Source organism: Cottoperca gobio, chromosome 14, assembly GCF_900634415.1.
Source record: "Cottoperca gobio chromosome 14, fCotGob3.1, whole genome shotgun sequence".
NCBI classification, from domain to species: Eukaryota; Metazoa; Chordata; class Actinopteri; order Perciformes; family Bovichtidae; genus Cottoperca; species Cottoperca gobio.
In genome coordinates this window covers 3,579,474-3,602,615 of record NC_041368.1, presented here as the reverse complement: position 1 = coordinate 3,602,615, position 23,142 = coordinate 3,579,474, and the positions used below count along the sequence as shown (strand labels likewise).

The following is a 23,142-nucleotide window of genomic DNA, read 5'->3' as shown; positions in this document are numbered from 1 at the left end:
ACACAGAGCAATTCATATGAAAAGTTTGATGATGTTGGTGTAGATGTACATGGTGGTGTAGAGGGGTCAGAAACAGTGTAATCCAGCAGTTTCATAATCCAGGTGATGTCGAGGAGAGGCAGAGGGGTCGAGTTGTGAGGGCTTATTGAAGAACAACATTGGAAACGTGCCTCTGCTCAAGAAGTTCAAATGCTATCCATCTATTAGAAGATCCTCAGTCAATGCTACTCGACCCCAAGCAGCATGACTGGGCTTAAACTAAGAGATAATTATTTTAAATACATTTATTTTTCATTGTTTGTGATCTGTAATCATTCACTATATATTATTCTTATGATGTATTCATTAGTGGAGATAAAGTGAGGGGGTCTGTGTGCTGGGTTGAGGGGGTAATGGATGTGAGGCTGTATTTAGACTATATATGATATGTAGATAGATAGGTATGATGTTGGTCACCATCTTAGTTCAGCATTTGAACATGCCAACATGTCCTGTTATCAGTACACACAAAGAACAGCTAAGGATGATGGGAGTCTTATTAGTTTATTAGTATTTGGTCATAAACCAAAGTATGGAACAATTTAATATTTTGACCTGATGATGGCGCCAGATGAAACATCAGAGGAACACCAAAGTTATTATAATTCATCCTGAGGATAACGTGAACGTGTGTACCACATTTCACGTGGATCCATCTCACAGTGCTAAGATATTTAACTCGAAACCAAAACTGTGAACCTCTTGGTGGCACTAGAGGAAGAGTCAGAGGAGCACCACCATCATCAAGATTAGCTTTAGATTAGCTCTAGTAACAGTGCATGAGACTCGGTCATGAATCATAACCAGGAAGCAATGTCATATCTGACAAGAATGACAGCAGATCCTTTTTTTTTAGAATCACGGTTGTTGATGGGATCATGTACATTTAGAAGTCATACATAGCTCTTCCATGAACTGATGCTGTTTCTCATCTCACAGTGCTTGTTTGGACTTGAGGTGGGTTTTATTAAGCATTGAACCTCAAGGCTGTGGACATTGTTTGTTATGTTGGCCTCAAAGAATGAACATACAATTCAGTACGATTGTCAAAAGAAAAGACAAGTTATCCAGTTAAACTCTTTGAACACTTTCACCACACCTGGAGGGGACAGTTGATACTACAGTGTCTAATATATGTGTGTGAGTGGCAAAAACGCACATGTGTAATAATGTGTGTGTGTCATGCTGTGCGTTTACCTTTCGAGTACTCCCACTGGATGGTAGGAACAGGATAGCCTTCAGCTGAACAGTTTAGTATCACTGCCTTTCCATAGATGCCATCCTGGTCCTTAGGTTGCACCACAAATTTGGGAGGAACTGCAAGTCAAGTAGCCATTAGATACACATAATCATCTCAACATGCAATATACGTCTACTGATCAATAACACTTTGAAAGAAATCTCTCAAGGTCTCTGACTAACCAATCTTCAGTCTGTAGAGTGTACATTTTGGCTCATCGTGTTTTTTAAAATGTATTCAGGGAGAAATATCAAGGACCAATATTACATTACAGATAATAGGTGGATGAACAACTTGTAGTCATTTAAATATCTGATACCGACACTCATCACTATCTTATCTGGCACCAGCTTTCACTTCGCTTTGTCCCTAAAACTTCTAATAGCAAATTACGTGAGACACAAGGATCTCTGCCTGTCTCCCCCCTCCTTACCTCGGACAATGAGCTGGCTCTGGTGTTCAACGGCGGCAGCCTGGTTGCGTGCGATGCAAGTGTAGTTCCCATTGTGCATCAGTGTGAGGTTAGAGACACGCAGCGAGCTGGTAAAGTCTATGTTGTCTATGGTGACACCCAGGCTGGCCGGGATTGGCCGACGGTCCTTCTGCCAGGTGATGAAGACGGGTTGGTCGCCGGACATGACCACGCAGGGGATGAAGACTCGCTGGCCGATGGAAAACCGAGGGAACTCAAATGGGTGGATGGTAGGTGGAACTGGGGATGAGACATTCAAAGTCATTCATTTACAAATAAAAAAACAACATACAACATATATACACAGTGTTTACTGTACACGTCATGGCTGAGCTACTCTATAAAGCACTCCCATATCAACTCATTAGTCACAATTCTTTCTTCATCACCTTGTTCCCAGTATTAATACATCATGCTGTGATTTTATTACCTCTACCCACGTAGAGCGGCTGATTTCTCACTCAAACAACATGCATATAACATTCTCTCTCAATGTCTTTTGCTCTCTTGGGACATTGTAGCCATCGTGAGAACCAGATGCTTTGGAAAATTAATGATTTAAAATAACATTAGAATAAGCTGCACTTCAGCGCTTATTTAATTCACAACAAAATAGGCATAATAGGCTCCTGGGGATTCCCTCTCGGCAGCGGTGGAATGCTAAGCAGCCGAGAGGCAAATTAGCCGAGGTGGAATGGCGGTATAGCTTTGTCTACGCTGTGTGATTTCCCCCTCGCACACTTGTTAGCACGTCAAGACCTGCCAGTGAGAAAGGGGGGGTTGGGGTGTGGGGGGTATACAGGGGTTGCCCATCCGACATTTCAAATTATGCAGCGTCATTGAAGAAAGAAAGCCATCTGAGGTTATCATCATCTGGCTCAGCTCAGCGCCGCTGCATATTCAGATGAGCCCCAGATAAACTGGCTGGGATGATGGAGATGGTGCTTTAATGTCGGTGATGTGAGTGTGTCTTTCTTACAGGTTGTAGTATACAAATATCCCTCTGCATATCTGTGTTTTCTGTGACAAGGAAAGATAGATAGTCGGGTGATGTTTTAAGGTATCTTTTAAATGTGATGTATTTAAGCATGCACGCCTGATGGAAAGACACAGGGTCAGTGTGCAGACTGATAAAGTCTTAGTATCCACAGGCTAAGAGATCAATGATGGAGTACCTATGAATGTACTGTAGGAATACTGGGGTATGATACAGTGTGTATGTACATCTCAAATAAATGGCCTGAGCTGTTTACTTGACACTTCGGATTGCTCATGATTACACAGCTACAGCACCTAAATCTTATGCCAGTTTTTTCTAAATTATTGAGTACAGGCTTACCATCCAGGGTTGAGTCATGAACTGTAAGTGAAGACAGATGAGATTGAGGGTCATACCTTTCACAGTAACATAGACACTCTGGTGTGTGGAGAGCTGAGGCTGCACCAGCACATTGCATGTGTATTCTCCTTCATCTACATCCTTCTGTACATCAAACAGCTTCAGGGTGCCGTTGTTCTCAAAGGCCCGCTGGCGGTGGTTGTAGGGCAGCAAGTTGGAGTCCTTGTACCACTTGATGGAGTAGTACGGGTAGCCAATGACACGGCAGTGGATGTACATGTCGCGCCCAGCGATGGCAGTGAGGTTTTTCATTGGTCTGATGCTGGCAGGCCCTTGAAGGACACATTGGAGAGACAACTCTCTTAAAATGATTTTGAGGCAGGGGGGTGGTATAAGAGATAGCTGTGCTGGGAAGTGTTTGTTCTCAAGACACCACAACAATGTCTTTTACATGCCTTGCCTTATTCTGATTGCAAGAAATCAAAACATTGCCAAAATGTGTTTAAGAGTGTTTCAAAGAAAAGGAAATCAGGCGCTGAATCATTGCCAGTGGACCCATTCTGCTCTGTTTTCCTCCAAGTCAAATGTGCATTTTCTATGCCTTGTCAGAACCGGGGACTTGTCTTCCCTTCTATTTGAGCCTGTAGTGAATATTACCTTGCTCTTCCACCTCTTCGGTGCCGGCTGTAATTGCCTATGACAAGCATTAGAGTGGAATGTTCCCTTTCTCCACTCATGAAGCTATTACCAAAACCATTACTCATGTTGCCAGCTTTCGCACACACTTGTGAAAAACCAACAGAATAACCAATAGGCTTCCATAGCTCAGTGTCTATCAGGGAAATGGAGTATTAGGCTTCTATTTAAAGCACCATAGAAGACAGTTTAACTAGGCTCTGTAGTGTACTTTGAGCACAAGCATATCCTGGGTTGCTACTCTCTTTAGCACGATTAAGGAGCCAACGATGTGAGAAACAGTCATTACACTTTCTCTGCAACGGCACCTGTGGAGATTTATCTTCATTGCTTGGTTGCATTCGGCATCCATGGACCCTCGCTTAAGGCCTAGAGGATCGCCCTATTACCCTTACAACATGCAAGAATGAACACAATCAAATGAAACCAATCAGTGTACAGAACGTAGGCTTCCCTCTCTGCAACGGAGAAATATAAATAGCCTTGCACCAAGCACAGGAAGCTTGAGCTCCCCAGTACTACCACTACCTGACAACAGCAACCCAGCTAACCATGTCCCTGTAGAGAGCAGAGAGCACTAAAGCCATACACTGGAGCTAACAGTAAATCACCCTAATGGCGTCCCAATATAAATCTTTCAGCAGGTGTTGGGCATTAGTCGCTGTCGTATTCTGAGCACTGAAACTACAATATCAGGTTTCTAAATGAAAAAAACTAGCAACTCATCTGATGACTAAAAATAAAAACCAGTCGACAAACTTAATCAGGCAGTCTTTCAACATCTGCACATCCAGGCACTCTAAACGTAGCCAATTAGAAAGGTATAAAAACAGAATAAATCAAGACATGTTGATGTGTATGTGATGGTGTGTTGGAAGAGTTGATCTGACAAGCACCTCTTACGTTTATTCGCGCCTGGTAGGAAACTGTCCCGGCCGAGTTGTTGCAGATGCAGCGATACACCCCTCCATTGGGCACCTGGGTCTGACTGATGTTGAGGTGGCTGACCACATGGCCCTCAGTGTTGGTGTAGTAGGAGATGCGGTGGCGGCTGTCCCGTATAACCGCTTCATCATCCAGAGTCCACGTTACCCGGGGCTCAGGCGTGCCCTTCACCGTGCACGACAGCGACACAAACTCATTGATGTTGTAGACCTTCTCGCTGAATGAAGTCAGAATCTTGGGAGTGCCATCTGGATAGTGGAGGGAGATACACATGGCAATATACATTTTATTATTCAACACTAATTATTGTCTTAATAGATTTTGTAAGAGGATCTATTCAGAATCCAGACCAGACCGATTTGCCTTTCCATTGCAACACATTGCATGTCTGTTGTATAAAAAGCGGTATCAGAGTGTAAAGCAGATTAATACAGCTCCTTTCTCTGGCTACACAACATCATTGATTATCAATATTCTCCTTACATTGGTGTGGTTATGAGAGGTAAACACTGCAGCAAACCAGCTTGTGTAACAGTTTGCAAGCCTCTTTCAGAAAATGTAATACTGCAGCACTCAATACCAAATACACAGGTTGGATTTCAACATGAACACAAAGACACACAGTTTGGATTCACTCGTGCATACACAAATACTTAGATAACACATAACACAATAACACACTAGAGCTTATACACATGAAGTACTGTGACATGTAACATGATAACTGCTCTGACCCACACATCTCTTGTAAAATCACTGTGAATTCTGACCTTCCAGAATGACTTGAACAAAGTCCTGTGCGGACATCTTGTTGTGTCTGGCGAAACATTGATAGGCTCCTCCATCACTCTTGGCCATACCAGCCATAACCAGGTTCTCCCTGTTTTGGCCTGTCATGCGAACGCTGTTACTGGGGTAGATGAGCTCTCCGTTGCGGTACCAGGACAACTGGTACTCCTCGGAGCCGGTTACGGTGCAGGACAGTGACACCTGGCTTCCAACGCTGCCCTTCACTTTTCGCGGACTCACCACAACCTTCAGCAGTTCTGTAGATTAGAGAAGTACAGAGGCCATTTTTAACAGAAGATTATTTGTTATTTGTTTCTCAATTTGTTATAATTAGCAACTCAAAAATCAGAAGCAACATCTTTAGATTCCTAGCTTGTTCTTGTTTTGAGGCATAATACCAAAGATAAAAATCAACCCAATCAATGACTTACCACCAGCACATGGACACTGACCTTTTACTAGTAGCCTGCCAATCACTTCAGCATTGCCATAGCCATTCCACACCTCACACACATATGTCCCCGTGTCGCTGGACTGGGCTCTCTCTATCAGCAGGCCTGTCACACTCTGTCTGAAGCGAGGGTCGGGCTCCAGTGGCCGGTTGTCCTTTAGCCAGCGATATTTGGGTCCGGGGTGACCGGAGGCCTTGCAGGGCAACTCCACTCGATGAGACTCCATCACCTCACGACGCTCGAAGCTGTCCAGGATGTGGGGTGCTGAGTTGGTGGGGTCTGCATGGGGGAAAGAGGGAATAGTAAGAGGTTTACGTTGTTTTTGTTGTCACTTTTAACAATTTCCAAACCCAAATTCTTAAGCATATCAAGTAACACAGGAAGTTCAATCTGGGATGATTGTATGTTTTTATTTACCCTTTTCTTTCTGGCTGAAAGCAATTACAGTATATCTACTCTAAATGATCTATTGTGTGTATATAATGTGTTGATGGTTATCATGGTGGCTGACTGTGTAAAGGGGCACACACTCTTGCCATATTTTTACATTTATATTTTCCTTTTAATGGTCAGGGATGGAATCCCCATAATGTATGGAGAGCTAATCCCTTGGAAATATTATTGTTTTGATCAAAATCATTAATTACCCTGCATGGACATCCCTACTTTAGGGGGACACTCCAGCAATTAAGCACTACACATAACTTTGGGGGACTCACAGCAGACAGATTTTGAAAAGTATTGCCAAAATTGAAGATAATTACATATCTTGACTTTTAGTCCTGAACTTGGTTAGGCTTCAAAAACACAGAATCCTAATTTCCATAATGCAACTCAATATCTTCTTTGTCTAGACTCTCTGAGCTTGCAATTTGTCTTAACCCCAATCCAACATGACCCTGATGACATCATGTTTTCACAGGTTGAGTAGTATACCTCGCAACAAATCAGCGGATCTTCATGTGCAAACTATTTTTCTTTGAAAGGGTTTGAGATAAGGGAGGACCTTTCCTTTCCTGAAGCCATCCCCACAAACTCGGATGACCTTTATCACATGTCATCTCTTTAATTCATTTGTTTATGCTGTCACTCTCCATTCAACTCACATTATCTACATTTTTTTTACAAGCATAGATTTATTTCCATTTGGTCTCCTGTCACAAACTAAAAGCTAAATGAAATCATATTATATTATATCATGCACATCTTTGTATTTAGATTGGCTTTGAAGACTTATACTGTATGCCAAATGTGTGCTTGTTATGTCATTTACAGTAAAATACATTAAAGAACATGTTAGAACTATGCGTCAGGACATGATGTTGTTGACACTGTTGCTGATGCACAAATGTAACTATGCATAGATTAGTGTTCCACTTACCTGAGACAATGAGGCGGGCACTATTGCTCTGTCGGGTCTCTCCTGTGTACCGATGGCGTGTCATACACCTGTAGTTGTACAGCCCGTCTTCCATTTGCACATCCAGGATATACAGGGCTCCGGTGGATGTGATGAGAAACCGTGACACTGGAAATATAGAAAAAATAAAACATATTAAGTCATTGCACATTATTGATGTATGGTGTCATTTTAAACAGCTACAGTAAAGGTCCTAATGTAACAATGAAACCAAAGTATGATTTTAAAATGATAGCTCCATCGAACATTGTTACTGCCTGTAGGCCAATCAGCGCAACATATGTCACCTTTATGAGACCTCCAAGTATTCTATATTGCCTGTGGTCAATCAGTATAGTGTTGAACATTCTGGGAAAGCTATCTGTAGCTTGCAGAGTCTCAACAAAACACGTTGATCATTTGCCACCATTTAATGAGGCCCAACTGACTCCCTACTCAGCTTATTGTACATTTTAAGGGAGTAAGAGCAGTGAGTTGTGGAGTCCCTCAGGGATGTTGTTTCGGGCCACTTTTGTTTTTTATTTTCAGAAATGATTTACCTCTGATTTTGAATTATGCCACCAATGCAAAGTATTCAGACAATTTGACAATACATACATCAGCACATACACCTGGAGAAGTTCAGAGTTACAGTTAATAGAAGAATAGGTAACACTAAATACATGGTTTCTTCATGTAGAAAATACTAAATGTATGGTATTTTGTTTAAAACATCCATGCGATGCACCAATTTAACACGTGACTGTAGAGATATTGAAAAAGTAAGAGATGCAAAGCTGTTGATAGTAAACAATTCTTGAAACAACCACATTTATCAAACTGTGGTAACAATGAGCAGAAGCATGGCTGCTATAAAATCCCCGCCAACATATTTAACCAAACCATTAGTACAAGCATTAGTCAGATCAAAGTATAGATTAGTACAATGAAAAATAATTTTTGCTTGGTTAAGTGTAAAAACTATTTGCATTATTCTGTAGTCAGCCTTCAAAAACGACTTCATGAAAGAAAGGGAAAGGAAAGGAGAGACCCTGCCCGGAGGAAGCCCGGGGCCCCCGTCTGGAGCCAGGCCCAGAGGGAGGGCCCGACAGCGAGCGCCTGGTGGCCACGGAGCCCAGTCGGGCACAGCCCAAAGAAGCTACGTGGTGCCTCCCATCCATCCATCCTGTGGGCCCACCACTCATGGGAAAAACCGCTGGGGTCGGGGGTGCTGTCACACGGGTGGCAGTTATGGTCAGGGACCTCGACGGACCAGACCCGGGCAGCAGAGGCTGGCTCTGGGGACGTGGAACGTCACCTCTCTGTGGGGGAAGGAGCCGGAACTAGTGCGGGAGGTGGATCGCTACCAGTTGGATCTGGTGGGGCTTACCTCCACGCACAGTCTTGGCTCTGGAACCGTACTAATGGATAGGGGTTGGACTCTATTCTTCTCCGGAGTTGCCCAAGGTGTGAGGCGTCGGGCCAGGGTGGGGATACTCACTAGCCCCCGGCTGAGCGCCGCTACGTTGGAGTTTATCCCGGTGGACGAGAGGGTCGCCTCCCTACGCCTTCGAGTTATGGGGGGGAAAACTCTGACTGTTGTTTGTGCTTGTGCCCCAAACCGCAGTTCTGAGTATTCGGCCTTCTTGGAGACCCTGAATGGAGCCTTGCAGGGATCTCCAGTAGGGGACTCCGTAGTCTTGCTCGGAGACTTCAACGCACACGTGGGAAACGATGGAGACACCTGGAGAGGCGTGATTGGGAGGAAGGGCCTCCCTGATCTAAACCCGAACGGTCATTTGTTGCTGGACTTCTGTGCTCCGGAAACAGTTGCAAGGTATCGAAGGACTAGAAGGGCGGCAGCTTCTGCCGTGTCAGAGGCAAAGCAGCGGGTGTGGGAGAAGTTCGGAGAAGCTATGGAGAAGGACTTTCGGTCGGCACCAAGGTGCTTCTGGAAAACCATCCGGCACCTCAGGAGGGGGAAGCGAGGAACCATCCAAGCTGTGTACAGCAAGGGTGGGACCCTGCTGACTTCAACTGAGAAGGTTATCGGCCGCTGGAAGGAGCACTTTGAGGAACTCCTGAATCCGACTAACACGCCCTCTATGGTTGAGGCAGAGCTGGAAGCTGATGGGGGATCATCGTCAATTTCCCTGATGGAAGTCACTGAGGTAGTCAAACAACTCCACAGTGGCAAAGCCGCAGGGGTTGATGAGATCCGTCCAGAAATGCTGAAGGCTTTGGGTGTTGAGGGGCTGTCTTGGTTGACACGCCTCGTCAACATTGCGTGGAAGTCTGGGACAGTGCCTAGGGGTTGGCAGACCGGGGTGGGGGTTCCCCTATTTAAAAAGGGGGACCAGAGAGTGTGTGCCAACTACAGGGGTATCACACTTCTCAGCCTCCCTGGTAAAGTCTACTCCAAGGTACTGGAAAGGAGGGTTCGGCCGGTAGTCGAACGTCTGATTGAAGAGGAACAATGCGGATTCCGTCCTGGTCGTGGAAAAACAGACCAACTCTTTACTCTTGCAAGGATCCTGGAGGGGGCCTGGGAGTACGCCCATCCGGTCTACATGTGTTTTGTGGATCTGGAGAAGGCGTATGACCGGGTCCCCCGGGTGATACTGTGGAAGGTGCTGCGGGAGTATGGGGTGAGGGGGTCACTTTTGAGGGCCATCCAATCCCTGTACGCCCAAAGCGAGAGTTGTGTCCGGATACTCGGCAGTAAGTCGGACTCGTTTCCCGTGAATGTTGGCCTCCGCCAGGGCTGCGCTTTATCACCAATCCTGTTCGTGATTTTCATAGATAGGATATCGAGGCGTAGTTGTGGAGGAGAGGGGTTGCAGTTCGGTGACCTGAGGATCTCATCGCTGCTCTTTGCAGATGATGTGGTCCTTATGGCATCATCGGTCTGTGACCTTCAACAGTCACTGTATCGGTTCGCAGCCTTAGTGTGCAGCGGTTGGGATGAGGATCAGCACCTCCAAATCTGAGGCCATGGCTCTCAGCAGGAAACTGGTGGATTGCCTACTCCGGGTAGGGAATGAGCCATTACCCCAAGTGAAGGAGTTCAAGTACCTCGGGGTCTTGTTCGCGAGTGAGGGGACAATGGAGCGAGAGATTGGCCGGAGAATCGGAGCAGCGGGGGCGGTATTACAGTCACTTTACCGCACCGTTGTGACGAAAAGAGAGCTGAGCCAGAAGGCAAAGCTCTCAATATACCGGTCGATCTTCGTTCCTACCCTCACCTATGGTCATGAAGGCTGGGTCATGACCGAAAGAACGAGATCACGGGTACAAGCGGCCGAAATGGGTTTTCTCAGACGGGTGGCTGGCGTCTCCCTTAGAGATAGGGTGAGAAGCTCAGCCATCCGTGAGAGACTCGGAGTAGAGCCGCTGCTCCTTTACGTTGAAAGGAGCCAGTTGAGGTGGTTCGGGCATCTATTAAGGATGCCACCTGGGCGCCTCCCTAGGGAGGTGTTCCAGGCACGTCCAGCTGGGAGGAGACCCCGGGGAAGACCTAGGACTCGTGGAGAGATTATATCTCCTCACTGGCCTGGGAACGCCTCAGGATCCCCCAGTCGGAGCTGGAGGATGTGGCCCGGAGAAGGGAAGATTGGGGTTCCTTACTGGAGCTGCTGCCCCTGCGACCCGATCCCGGATAAGCAGTGGACGATGGATGGATGGATGGATGGATGGATGGATGGATGGATGTAGTCAGCCTTATTCAAAAACAGAATTATTTTTCAGACAGACATCAGAGGGTTGTTTTCTGTTGCCGCTGTGTAGAACTAGTTTTATACAGAGAGCAGTTCGTTATGACAGCATGAAATTCATTACCAAGTTTTTTGATTTCAGAAAGTAATACAACATGTTTTTAACAACAAGTTATGATCGTGATTGTGATGATGATTTGTTTACACAGGGAACAGTGTAGAAAATGATATTCTTTTTTGAGGACGAGTAGCTACTGCTGCAATACAATAACTAATGGGGATTTAAATAAACATAATCTGTGAACCTTCTGTAACCTGAATGTAACAACCAACCATTGCAATCCTGAAAATGCCCACTTGCATGAAATATTTTACCAAAAGCAGTCTGAAAAACTATGTGTGACCCATGAAAGAAACAAACAAGGGTCAGTTGCCTCCAGATTTCATCACAGGAGACAACTACCATTTTATAAAACAATAACATATTGTAAAATCTTATGTCTGTTCTTGTTGTCCTGCATTTTAGCGCCTTGAGATTGCTTTTAGCTTTGAAAGGCGCTGTATAAATACAATTTATTATTATTATTATTATTATTATTATTATTATTATTATTATTATTATTATTATTATTATTATTATTATTATTATTATTATTAACATTCTACAGTCAAACCTCATGTATGTATTTATTCTTATGCACTGGAATCACTAACTTACACATTTTAAAGGAAGAAAATACAGAAAATCCAATTTTGAAGTCTCTTAGCAAATATTTGCAAGTCAAGTGAGGTACACAGCTCTGTGGCTGTAGTCACCAAACATCTGCTGCAGCCCATTTAGCTCAGCACAGCTCTGAGGCACTGTGACAAGGCTGTGTGTTGTGTAGCATGGTAACACAGCTCGTTATCATGTATCTCTCTCTCTCTCTCTCTCTCTCTCTCTCTCTCTCTCTCTCTCTCTCTCTCTCTCTCTCTCTCTCTCTCTCTTTCTCTCACTCTCTCAGTTTCTCTTTCTTTCTCTGCTCTAGCAAAAGAGCAGGGAGCCAGGGATCACAGAGCGCTTTGATAAGGCATGGCTGCGCAGGTTTCGATGTGCTCATATAATGCTAATGTTATGCTAATTTGTGTGAACACATGGAAGTAGAGAGAGGTAGTCAGTTTTTATGAGGAGTGATGTGTGCTGTAGCCGATTGCTGCCGGGGTATTTCATGTCACCGATGATGGAGAAGCCAATCTGGCCGTATGGTGGGGGATTCTGGCAATATTGGTAGAGATATCATAATGCAGATTTTATGGGGTGTGGAATTACTTTCATTTAGTCCTGTCATGACAGTTTAATGCAGATTAAGGCTGCTGTACAGGCCCTTGCACAGTGCATGTTAGAATAATGGAAAGAGGTGTGAAGTGTAAGCTATGATCATCTGCAACATCTCAACAATCAATCATTCACTACTGCAAACGTCATCAAAATTATATTTGGTCACTACTGGCCTCTACATTTATGTTGTGAAAATATCAATGCACTTTAGTAAAATAATTACATTTGCAGACCGTGGATGGAGTGAATGACTTCCAACATGTTTACAGATGACAGTAATGGTGCAGTAAGAAAGGATGAAAGAGAGGACAGAGAAGAATGGGGGAGAAAACATAGAAGGAGAGAGAGGAATAAAAGAGGAGAGAGGTAATATACACTCACATGTGTGTGTCTGTAGTCCTTAATCATATAACCACAGAGATGAGATTTGAGCTTATCAAATTGGTGGCAAATGCAGTTTATTTTTTCTTCAAGGAATGAAACAATTCAGAGAAAGCAGATAAAAAAAAACAGGAGAGCAGGCTGACTCTCCTGTTTTCCCTTTTCCCTTCTTTACTCATAAAAGTTTCCTGGCATCAAAGGTTGACAAGGCAGGCTTATGAATGAGAGGAGCTTTCATTCGACCAGACTGCCTGTCACTGTGACAACAGGCCAGGGTTGCTAGAGTTGGAAGAGCTCACTGATGTGTTTACATGTGTGTGCTTGCCTCTTGTCTACCAGCAAATCAAACTGCCTCTGGATTTTTAGTGAATTCCTCACTGAGTAGAATGGGTTTCATTTAGAGGATGGCTATGTTTGATATTGGACTCATTGTAATTTACACTATTATAACTAAGTTATATTCTTCAATGCGATATCTTATGAAAAAGGACTAATATACCGTAAGTCTCATAAGTGTATTTGCTTTCTTGCCAGGAGTCAGATGAGAAGTCTGTACGCTACTTTAAGAGCTAGAACTAGGAGATGGCTAGCTTAGCTTAGCATTAATACTGGAAGCGAGGGGAAACAGCTAGCCTGGCTCCGTCCAAAGGTTAAACCAAATCTGCCTTTCAGCAGCTCGCAAGCTACAACTTGTTGTGTCTACACTTTATTGTTTGATGTATAACTTGTACATGTGTGTTCTGGGAGGTGGATGATTTACCTTTGGCCTGGCCAGCTGCTTCCTCTGGTGTTTAGTCTTTATGCTAAACTAATCTATCTGTCTCCTGGCTTCAGCTTCAGATTTAATGCACAGACATGAGAATGGAAATGTGCCAACATCTCAACCTGTTTCTATAGATTTACTACTCAACTCCTCAGAATAGTGTTTGACACCTTACACCAAAGTTGCTAATTAAAGGAGTTCTGATGTTAGCAGATTGTTACGTGAGTAAAGCATTTTTCAGATGTATTTAGACCATTGCAATGAGAAGAGAAGATCATTTATTTGATTACATTCTTGATCTTGGGGAGATTCTATTTCTTTCTTCAGTACCAACAAACAGAACTGATTGTCTCGCACAGAGATTCAGGTTGATTAGTCGACTAAGATTGGTTTAGTCGAGCTGAGTGCTACAGGCCTACTGTGCTGAATTGTATTTGCATGTCCGTGTAAGCATTTCTGCGTATGCTCGTACCACCGCAGTTACCTCAAATCCCACTGGTGTGTGCATGAACATATGTGTTTCTATGCGGGTGTGCATGCAAGTGAGTGTGAATGTGTTTTTGCAGTATACTGCTGCCTGGAGGAATGGTCAATGAGGACAATCGAAGGCCCTCCACTACGCTTTTCCCTGCTCCTATCTGCTCCACCTATTGCATACTAACTGCGCCTGAGAGACAGCCTCCACTCTTCTTGCAGTGTGTGTTAACATGCTAGACATATGAGCATGTGTTTGTGTCCACACCTGGGTGTATTAAAGTGTATATTTCTGACTATGGCTTCACTTCATCTACTATCAGTCGTCTCCTCTTCCCTTCATCAGCCCGCCCAGCTGCTTTGGCATCCATGGTGTCACAAACACGAGGCCCTTTCTGTGGATCTACACTCAATAGCTTTAATTATCCCCCATATAAGCCACACTGAGCCTGCAAGTAGACTCTTTGTTCATTCAAATTTCACTTCACTTTTTCACTGAAACCCAAATTGCTTGTGAGACTTAATTGAAACAGTGAGAAAAGGCTGAATTATGTCCACACTACAGAGCAATTGTTACGCTTTGCACCAATGACAGTTTGCATTGTAGTGGAGGTATTGTCATTGGACACAGGTTAACATGTGACACGGAATACGAGAGAAGGATTTCCGATAAGGTTGAACACATGACATACGGTGACATAGCTGAGCACTTTGACCCGAAACAGCTGACAGAGTTGCCTCGGTTGCCTGAGTCATTTCAATATTCTATAATTGAGACATGAGTGGAGGAAAGATGAGATGGGAGGAGGGAGAGAAGAGATAGAGGGAGCAAGCAGGAGAGAGAGAGAGCAAGAGAGAGAGAGAGAGAGAGAGAGAGAGAGAGAATAAAGGATCAAAAGGGAAGAGCCCCTCTGGGATACATCCACTCTCTGTCATCTAAAATGGCTTACAAATTAGCTAACAGCTATGCGCTCCCAGTGAAGAAGAAAAAAAGACTGACTTTCATATGCAAAGTCAGATCCTGGCTAAGCAGAGAAATAAAAAAAGAATGTGTCTGTCTGATGGATCTGAACAGGAACCCAGTCCTGCTGTCTGTGTTCCTCACACTGTCTGATGTATCTTCCTCAAATAAAAATATGCTGCTGCTCAGTGCATGAGAGGAAAAAAGATATTGTGAGAACGTACTGAAACCAAACACCTACTTGAGTGAACCTGCTTATATATTTGCAGATCTGCATGCCACACAATCCTCTTGTATGTCATTTTAAAGATTGAAGTGTTATGGCACACATTGCTCACATAGTGCAGTGCACCTCCAACTGCTTGTGCTAACTAAGAAGAGACTGCTATTTTCTCTTTGAACTTTGAGTCATCTGACCGATCAACACCAACAGTCTGGACGCCCCTACAGGAAACCCATGGAGTCAGCTAAACAATGCAGATAAAAATTGCTCCCTCATCACTCTGCTGGCAGTGCCCCACTGTGTAACTGTCTTGGAGTGTATTAGCGAGAGGAGTGTGGTCCCCGGAGACAGCCGGGCCTACAGAGTCACCGTAACCTTGGCCACTCAAAGTCATACAGCTTGACAAAAAAAATGTTGCAACACCTTTCAGCAAATACAATCTTCTCGAGGTGGTAAATAGAAAAAGAGAGCGTGTGTTGGGTGATTGGGCGTATGAGCTTCATGGCCATTCTCTTTGAAAATGTGTCTTAACAAGGTCTTTACAGTTAAACTCAACATGTAGACATGTCAGCCAAATGTGTGCTGAGGACAGTAATTAAGAAATAAAACAAAGAATGTGTGTTTTGGGTGGATTTTTGTGTTGCAGGGTCAAATTGTCTGCAACAAAAGTAAAGCAATTTTCTAAATGATTTATGTATGCACCGTTAACATTCAAAGCAACACTTTGTGTGATCACACAGGATAAACACAAACAATGAAACTGCCTGATGATCACTGTTTCACATTTAGTGAAATGCAAAAGAAACTGCAGCCATAATACTGCCATATGCGACTCCACATTGTTTCCCACTAGGAAAATGTCACACAGTGACTGGCGGCAGAATTGCAGGTGTAGTCTGTGAGTAATAATGAGTGTGTGATGAGCCCGGGAGGGCCTGTGTTGTAATTAGGCCCGGTCACAGTTATTGGCACAGTGACTCCAGGTTGATCAGGCTGGGATAAGCATGTCTATGGAGAGGGGGATCCCACTAATTTAGAGCCCCTCTAATAAAAATCATTTGTCATTCTTTCAGGAGGCACGCTGACAGCTGCTGTGGTTGGCATGGCAACACAGAGGCCACCACTGCTTACCAAGCAATATTCCCAGAGAGTACTGGAGAGGTGGAAACACTCACACGTAAACTGTCAAATGTTTCAATGCTTACATACGCAATACAAATATATATAAGAGATTCTTCTCTTACTTTGATTTGAGTTATAATAAATTAAAATGTGTATTATATGATTTTAGTGATTGTACTACTTATTCTTCATAAATGCTTACATTAACAGAAGGTTGTGGTAAGAATGAAGTTTGTATTTTCATGTCTGGTCATTTACATAAACTATACCTCATGGGAGTATTCAAATGTTATATATATATACTTTAGTTATTTCTGTCTACTCTGTAGACACAGCATCTATTGAATGTCTATCCGTCCTGGAAGAGATATTCCTCATCTGTTGTTCTTCCTGATGTTTCTCTCTTTTGTTCCCTGTCAAAGGTTATTTTCTGGAACTTGTCTTTGGGAATAAATGCCATAAAGCTCTCTCTCCCTTCCATAAAGACTTTGAAGTACATTGGACCCCCGTGAGTACACAAATACAGGAATACAGAAACACACACACACACGCACACACACACGCACACACACACACACACACACACACACACACGGCCACGCACACACACACACACACACACACACACACACACACACACACACACACACATACACACACACACACACACACACACACACACACACACACACACACACACACACACACACACAAACCAAGCACCTGCCCTAATTTCTCATCACACCTGGACTACCAACCTGAAGCGGCACTATCTGGGTCTGCTCGCTGCATAGTTGAGTCAAACAAGATGGCTGAGATTTTTTATTACCGCTCCCAATCAGCGGCAGCATCCCTCTGCTCATTAACTAGACCCACGCTAGCCTGGGGCTAACGGCCTCATATGTCAACCACAGATAAAGATGTCATCTTGTGCTTGACTGAATAAACCGCTATTAAAACTAGATGCAAATGGACGTTGAACGATATTCAAATCAGGAGGCAACAGGGAAGCTTAAACCCTGAGGCGCTTGGCCTCAGCGTTGGCCCACATTCCTGTCGTGTTGGAAGGAAGAGAGATTTTAGATACTGTCTGTCGTCAGAGCGATGTTCTACAAGACATCCCAGATCACTATGAAACAATACAAGAAGGAGATGAATAAAAAATCAGTAATGATACATGATAGATCATTTGGATAGCAACTGTACAACATTTAAAGGTCACAATCTTAAACAGTGTTCGAGTTCTTTTCAGGTTAAGTTTATTTATGACTACATTTGGACATACCAGGGACACCTGCAATGCCAATCCAATATTAGAGCCACAGTGGCGGATGTGTGGGATCCACCCACTACTACAGTATAACATTGTTGGATTCACAGAGGACAGATCAAAATCGGTGCATCAGAAGCAGAGACAGTGTCTTTCTAATTCCACGCATTCTTCTTCGTTGTCAAAACCTGCTTCCTACATTACCCACAACACAACTCAGCCTCTGAGATTCGACAGTGTTATGCTTGTCACTACTAATGAGCCGCTAGCTTTAAGTAGAGATGAAGAGCTAAGGAGGTCTGTAATCTCATTTCTTTCTAACCCCTCACCCACATTTTAAACTTGTAGTCTGCAGAACTAACAAACACAGACACAGACACTCTAAAGTCTTCGTCAGCAGCTTTGTCCACTATGAACCACTGCTCCTGTGTTCATGTGGGCACACCTGGCTGTGTAGACGGAGCAATAAAACTCTATCTCATCCAATATAAAGTGAATCAAACAATGGACAGTGTAATACTATGACAGCATGTCTCTATTCTCCACCAGCTGCGTGAGCACTTTTTTGTAATAGACAAAGTTTGTCTGTGGAAGTCACAACTGAGGAGGGACATCTCCATCACAATAGCGTGTTTTCTCTGCGCACGGTGTGTGTGGCTGCATGTGCGGCCTAATTAACCAGTACTGCAGTCCAGCTATTAAAGCCCTGATGGTTGTGTGTTTACAATGCTATCATTGGCCTCTCTCTGGCCAACACTAAATGAACCAGTGTTGAGCCTCAGCTGTATAATCATGAATATTCATGTCTCTGTCTGTGAGAACCTCTGTGTGTGCTGCACTGGCAGGCATAAAGGAAGCTATTACTATCTACTCAATCACAATCCGTCACTTTGTCTGGATGATAAGTCAGGCTGACAACAATTAAACTTATCGGCAAACCCAAACAAAACATCCTTTGTTTTGGGAGCAAGAGCAGAGCCTGTATCTAGTCCTGCAGCTTTGCACTTCAGCGAGCAATGTGGCAGGTTAGGGTTATCTTAGAGCGTCCCATACAATCTTTTCTCACGATTTTGGTTGTTTACAGTCTCTTCCCCTTTCAATTGTGCTTGATGGAAGCTCTGGATTGAAGATAAAAAGAAAAAAGAGAACTCTTTGTGCCACCTAGGGAAGAGACGTATCAACTGCAACCAACATTGACACTCAGAAATTATGTTTGTGTATACACAAGGGCCATTTTCAATGAGATGTAATATGTGTTTCATGCAAATGTACACATCTCAATGTGGTTGTTGATTACATCCCCTTCAAGCCAATGCTAAACGGTGATAACCTGAGTGTAAAAGAGTTACTCTCATAGTGCCATTCCCTTGAGATTTCATGGCACCACATTCCCGCTTATGGAAAAGGACTTAAATACAGTGCTCATCGGTGTTTCATGGTAATTTGCGGTGGCAAGTGGAGCAGGCGATGCCGCTCTGTGAGTAAAGCAGAGGGGGCAAGAGGAGGATTAGATAATCAAACAGTGTGCCACTTTAAATAATCTCTGGCTCCTCTGGGGGAGGTGAGACTTAAAGCCGGAGCCCTTCTGATTTAATTGTCTGATTTCCCCGTCATTACGGTTGAGGGCCTCAGTAATTCAGGCTTATTAAATATTCAGGAGCCACACTGAGGAGGGGAGGGATGGAGGGAGAGAGATGAAGGTAGAGAGGAGTGAGAGAAAGAGAGTGGGAGGAAGTTGAGGCCAGACGAGGCCCATGTGCACTGACAGAGATACACTTTGATCCCCGCTGAGAAGAAAGACCTCTTTGTTATTTATTAAGGAAGTCCGTACAGGGAATGTTTTAGCAGATTGGATCTCTTCACATCAGCAGTGTAGATTTGGGCAGATTTCTCCTGACCAGTGACAAGGTGCTACGGTTGTCTGACAGGATGGTGTCATTTTAACTGTTGCCAGGTTTGTGCGTTTCCTGTAAAGGCCACTTTTTATAAAGGTTCACCTCTTGTTCCGGAGAGTTATATAAGCAAATACAAATGGCAATTGCTTTGTCAAACTCATATTATCATGAAAGTACTTACACAACTGCCGATCAGTGAGAAAAAAAAATGTCCCTCAAGTTAGCAGTTTTAGAAAAACACTACAGTAAATGACTTCATCTGTGATCTTGCATGTCGGCAATTTATTATCAATTTATCTCTTTTGGATCATTGAGCTTAATAAACAAGAAAGCGAACCCCAAAAATACATGTTGATATCAAATTCAGAAGTACTTTAGTCAAAGAAAACCAACAACCTTTTCACTTTGTGTCAAATCTCCTGAGGGGAGCTCTCCATGGTGCTGAAGTGTGCTACGGAGCAACAGACAGTAAACACTATACACAACTGTTATACCTTAAAATAACATAAAAACATACATTAAAAACTAATTCACAATGAGATGCAGAATTGTGCATAAACTCAATAGATATGAATATAAAGATATTCATATTTCATCTGTATTAAACTGACAGTATTGATCTATTAATGGATCAAACTGTTATTTTACTTACTAATAGAAATATATTTCAGAAAAGAAATCCTGACAGTTAAACCCACCATGACATGCTGTGGGTATGAACGTCTATAAATGAAAGGACTGCACATTATAGTGATTATGTAGAAGGACATGAAGAGACAGAGCTGCTCTCTAATGAGTCACCCTGTCTGATCATGGCCCGCAGCTACAGCCTCCATGCACAACATTACACAAACTACATCTTGACATAACATTTACTGCAGGCTTCAGTCCGTAAAGCACTTCCAGTCCAGTGGCATTATCCTCATTCAAATATCCTTGTGCATTATTTCAAACTATCGCTTCATTTATTAAAACACATACAACTATATTTAAATTAGAAAAAATATATTACATAGTGGTACATCATTTAAATGTAGGCATCATTATTATGTAGCCGCTGAGGTGAAGCTAATTTGAACTATCTTATGAAGTGCTGGGTAGTTCAAAGACCCTGCGCAGCCATTTTTAACAAATTACACAACAAAAAAACCCAAAGAGACTCCAGTTCCCATCCATCCTAAACTGTGGTGTAAAGAGTGACACTGCATTATCACAGTGTTATATTATTTAAAGAGGCCTTCTGGCTAAATGATCAGATTCCTAAGGAGGTGTCTGTGATGTACCTGTACTTTAGATAAGGCTGCCAAATGTATGCATTTCCATAAATTTAATTTGGGAATAAGATCTGCTGATACTTGTGAATCCCCCAGTAAACACAGCTCAGCATCTTCTGTAATCTTCATCAAGGTGTCACAGAAGACGTAACAGGGCCCACGTTCCACCACTGTTTATTTGTAAATTGGTTAGGGAATATTATCTCACACTCTTGAAATTTAAACTAACAAAGAACGGATGTACTGAATGTACGTCTGAATTCACAAGAGGACAAATTATTAAGAATTTGTCGTCCACATCGTTTCACAAAGTTTAGAAATGTTCTCCCTAACTCACAAAAATCAGCAATTTTTGTATATTGATATTATATTATTAATAATAATATAATTATTATAAAGATATTAATAATACAGCAGTAAAATAAAAAAGTAAAAACAGAATAACGTAGAGTAGCTATTAAATATTGTCTAAACATTACTATTAAAAATGTAATTTCAAATGAAATGTAATGTGTGCACTATTCATCATATAATGCAGTGAAATTAAATAAAATGTAGGCGGCGTTCCAGGCAGAACAGCAGCGACGACCCAAAGAAATGCTGGTAAATGTAATCTATTACAAGTAAATGTCCTGCTTTAAAGTCATGCATTGTCACTATGGAGGCCACTCAGTTACATTGTATAATAAACTGACTGTTTTTATTACTGATATATTAACATGAAAGCTGCATTTTATTGTTGTAGCTGAGCGAGGTGGAGCTGATTCTAGCTGTGTTATCTACTGTTGGGTGGTTTCATTTACTGCATAACAACGCATTACATTTTATAAACTCACTTTAGATTTTTTTCAATCTTAATCTGCAAAGTAACTAAAGCTGACAAATAGTGGAATAAACAGTACAAAGTACAAGTACCTCAGAACTGTAATTGTTTAAAGTACTTGAGTAAATGTCATTTAATGTACCTACAATTATAAATCATGATAAATGCAAACCTCACACATAGATGCTTAAAAATCACCAACCCCTTAAAATAGTAGTAATAATACTAATACTAATAATAATAATAATAATAATTATTATTATTATTATTATTATTATTATTATTATTATTATTATTATTATTATTATTATTATTATTATTATTATTTAACGCCTTTTGGTCATTTCTGACTGGCCAACACTTCAAAAATATGAAATATTTACAGTGGTAAAACTGAATAATTTATCAATAGAAAGCTGGAATAAAGGCCACAAAATGATTTAGTGCATCGCAGTGTAAATGTGCTCTCTGTATAACTCTCCTGTAGTTGTCTGTATAAGATTATTTAACTAAACTGATATACTCAGAAAAAGATGCAAAGCGAGAGAGCCTGAGATTATTCACAAATAAAATGTGTTCTCCATGAGCACAGAGACAATATTGAGGCCTGTGAGTAGATACTGCTCTCTCAGCAAGACTGACTTTTGACTAACGTCCTTGTAAAGGATTCACAATGTGTGACAATGAGATTAGAAGGACCTACATTCATTTGGTAGCCGGAGAGTTATGGCCAAGCTATGCATATTTAGAGGAACCTGCAGACTCACCCTGGAGCACTGATATCTGGTGCACATTAGTGTTTGAACGATTTTTAAGGCAGATTCAGACCCCAATAGGTTTTGGACAAACAAAAAGTGAGGAATCTTTGGTTATTTTCCTTTCAAAACAATGACACAAACTTGAAACAATTGAGTGGCATCTAATAAAGAAATTCACAATACAGTACATTTAGAGGAAGGGCTTCGGGAGAGTGATATCGTACAAGAATGCATCAAATACGCAATTAAATAAACTACATCTTATAAAGCACAAGTTAAGAGAGGAAAGCCTCTGATAGCATATGAGCTGACTCACATCAGTGTTTGACACTGTGCATCTCCCGAGGAGAGAATGGAGACACACCCCTCGTTTACAGGATGACTCTACTACCATGTAATCAAATTCTCACAGCAGCCTCCACCTTTATTATAAAGGACCAAAATCACAATAAGAAACATCTCTCCTCCCCTTTCTATCATGGCTTTTCAATTGCATCTCCTTCTTTGTCACTGTCCACTCTGTCTCCTTGCTTTTCATTGCTTGCCTTCTCCTCGGTGTCTCCCTTCCCTCCTCCCCCCTCACTCTCTCCCCGCAGAGCATTAGCTTGCAGTGGTTAGGCCGCCTGACAGCTGCTCCACCTGAAGAATATCAATCAATGTTGCTGTGGAGACAGAATCAGGCTCCCCTCCTTTTTTCTTTCCCACCAATTTCTTCCTTCCATGTCTTCTTCTTGGTCTTGCATGTGGCAGTTCATGGACGTGCTCCAGTGTTTGTTTCCCCATTCAGTGTAACTGC

At 42.6% G+C, this 23,142-nt stretch overlaps 1 protein-coding gene across 4 annotated transcripts in view; it reads right to left on the bottom strand.

The window, feature by feature from the left end:
- The window catches only part of dscama (Down syndrome cell adhesion molecule a), a 91,543-nt gene that overhangs the window by 26,609 nt on the left and 41,792 nt on the right, over positions 1–23,142 (bottom strand). For all 4 annotated transcript variants that reach the window (XM_029448306.1, XM_029448309.1, XM_029448308.1 and 1 more), the window contains exons 4-10: positions 7,354–7,500; positions 5,973–6,251; positions 5,502–5,777; positions 4,683–4,979; positions 3,147–3,422; positions 1,713–1,991; positions 1,237–1,356 (exon numbers count right to left, since the gene is read on the bottom strand). In XM_029448306.1, the coding sequence (XP_029304166.1) occupies positions 1,237–1,356; positions 1,713–1,991; positions 3,147–3,422; positions 4,683–4,979; positions 5,502–5,777; positions 5,973–6,251; positions 7,354–7,500 (1,674 nt within the window). The remainder of the gene's footprint in view (positions 1–1,236; positions 1,357–1,712; positions 1,992–3,146; positions 3,423–4,682; positions 4,980–5,501; positions 5,778–5,972; positions 6,252–7,353; positions 7,501–23,142) is intronic.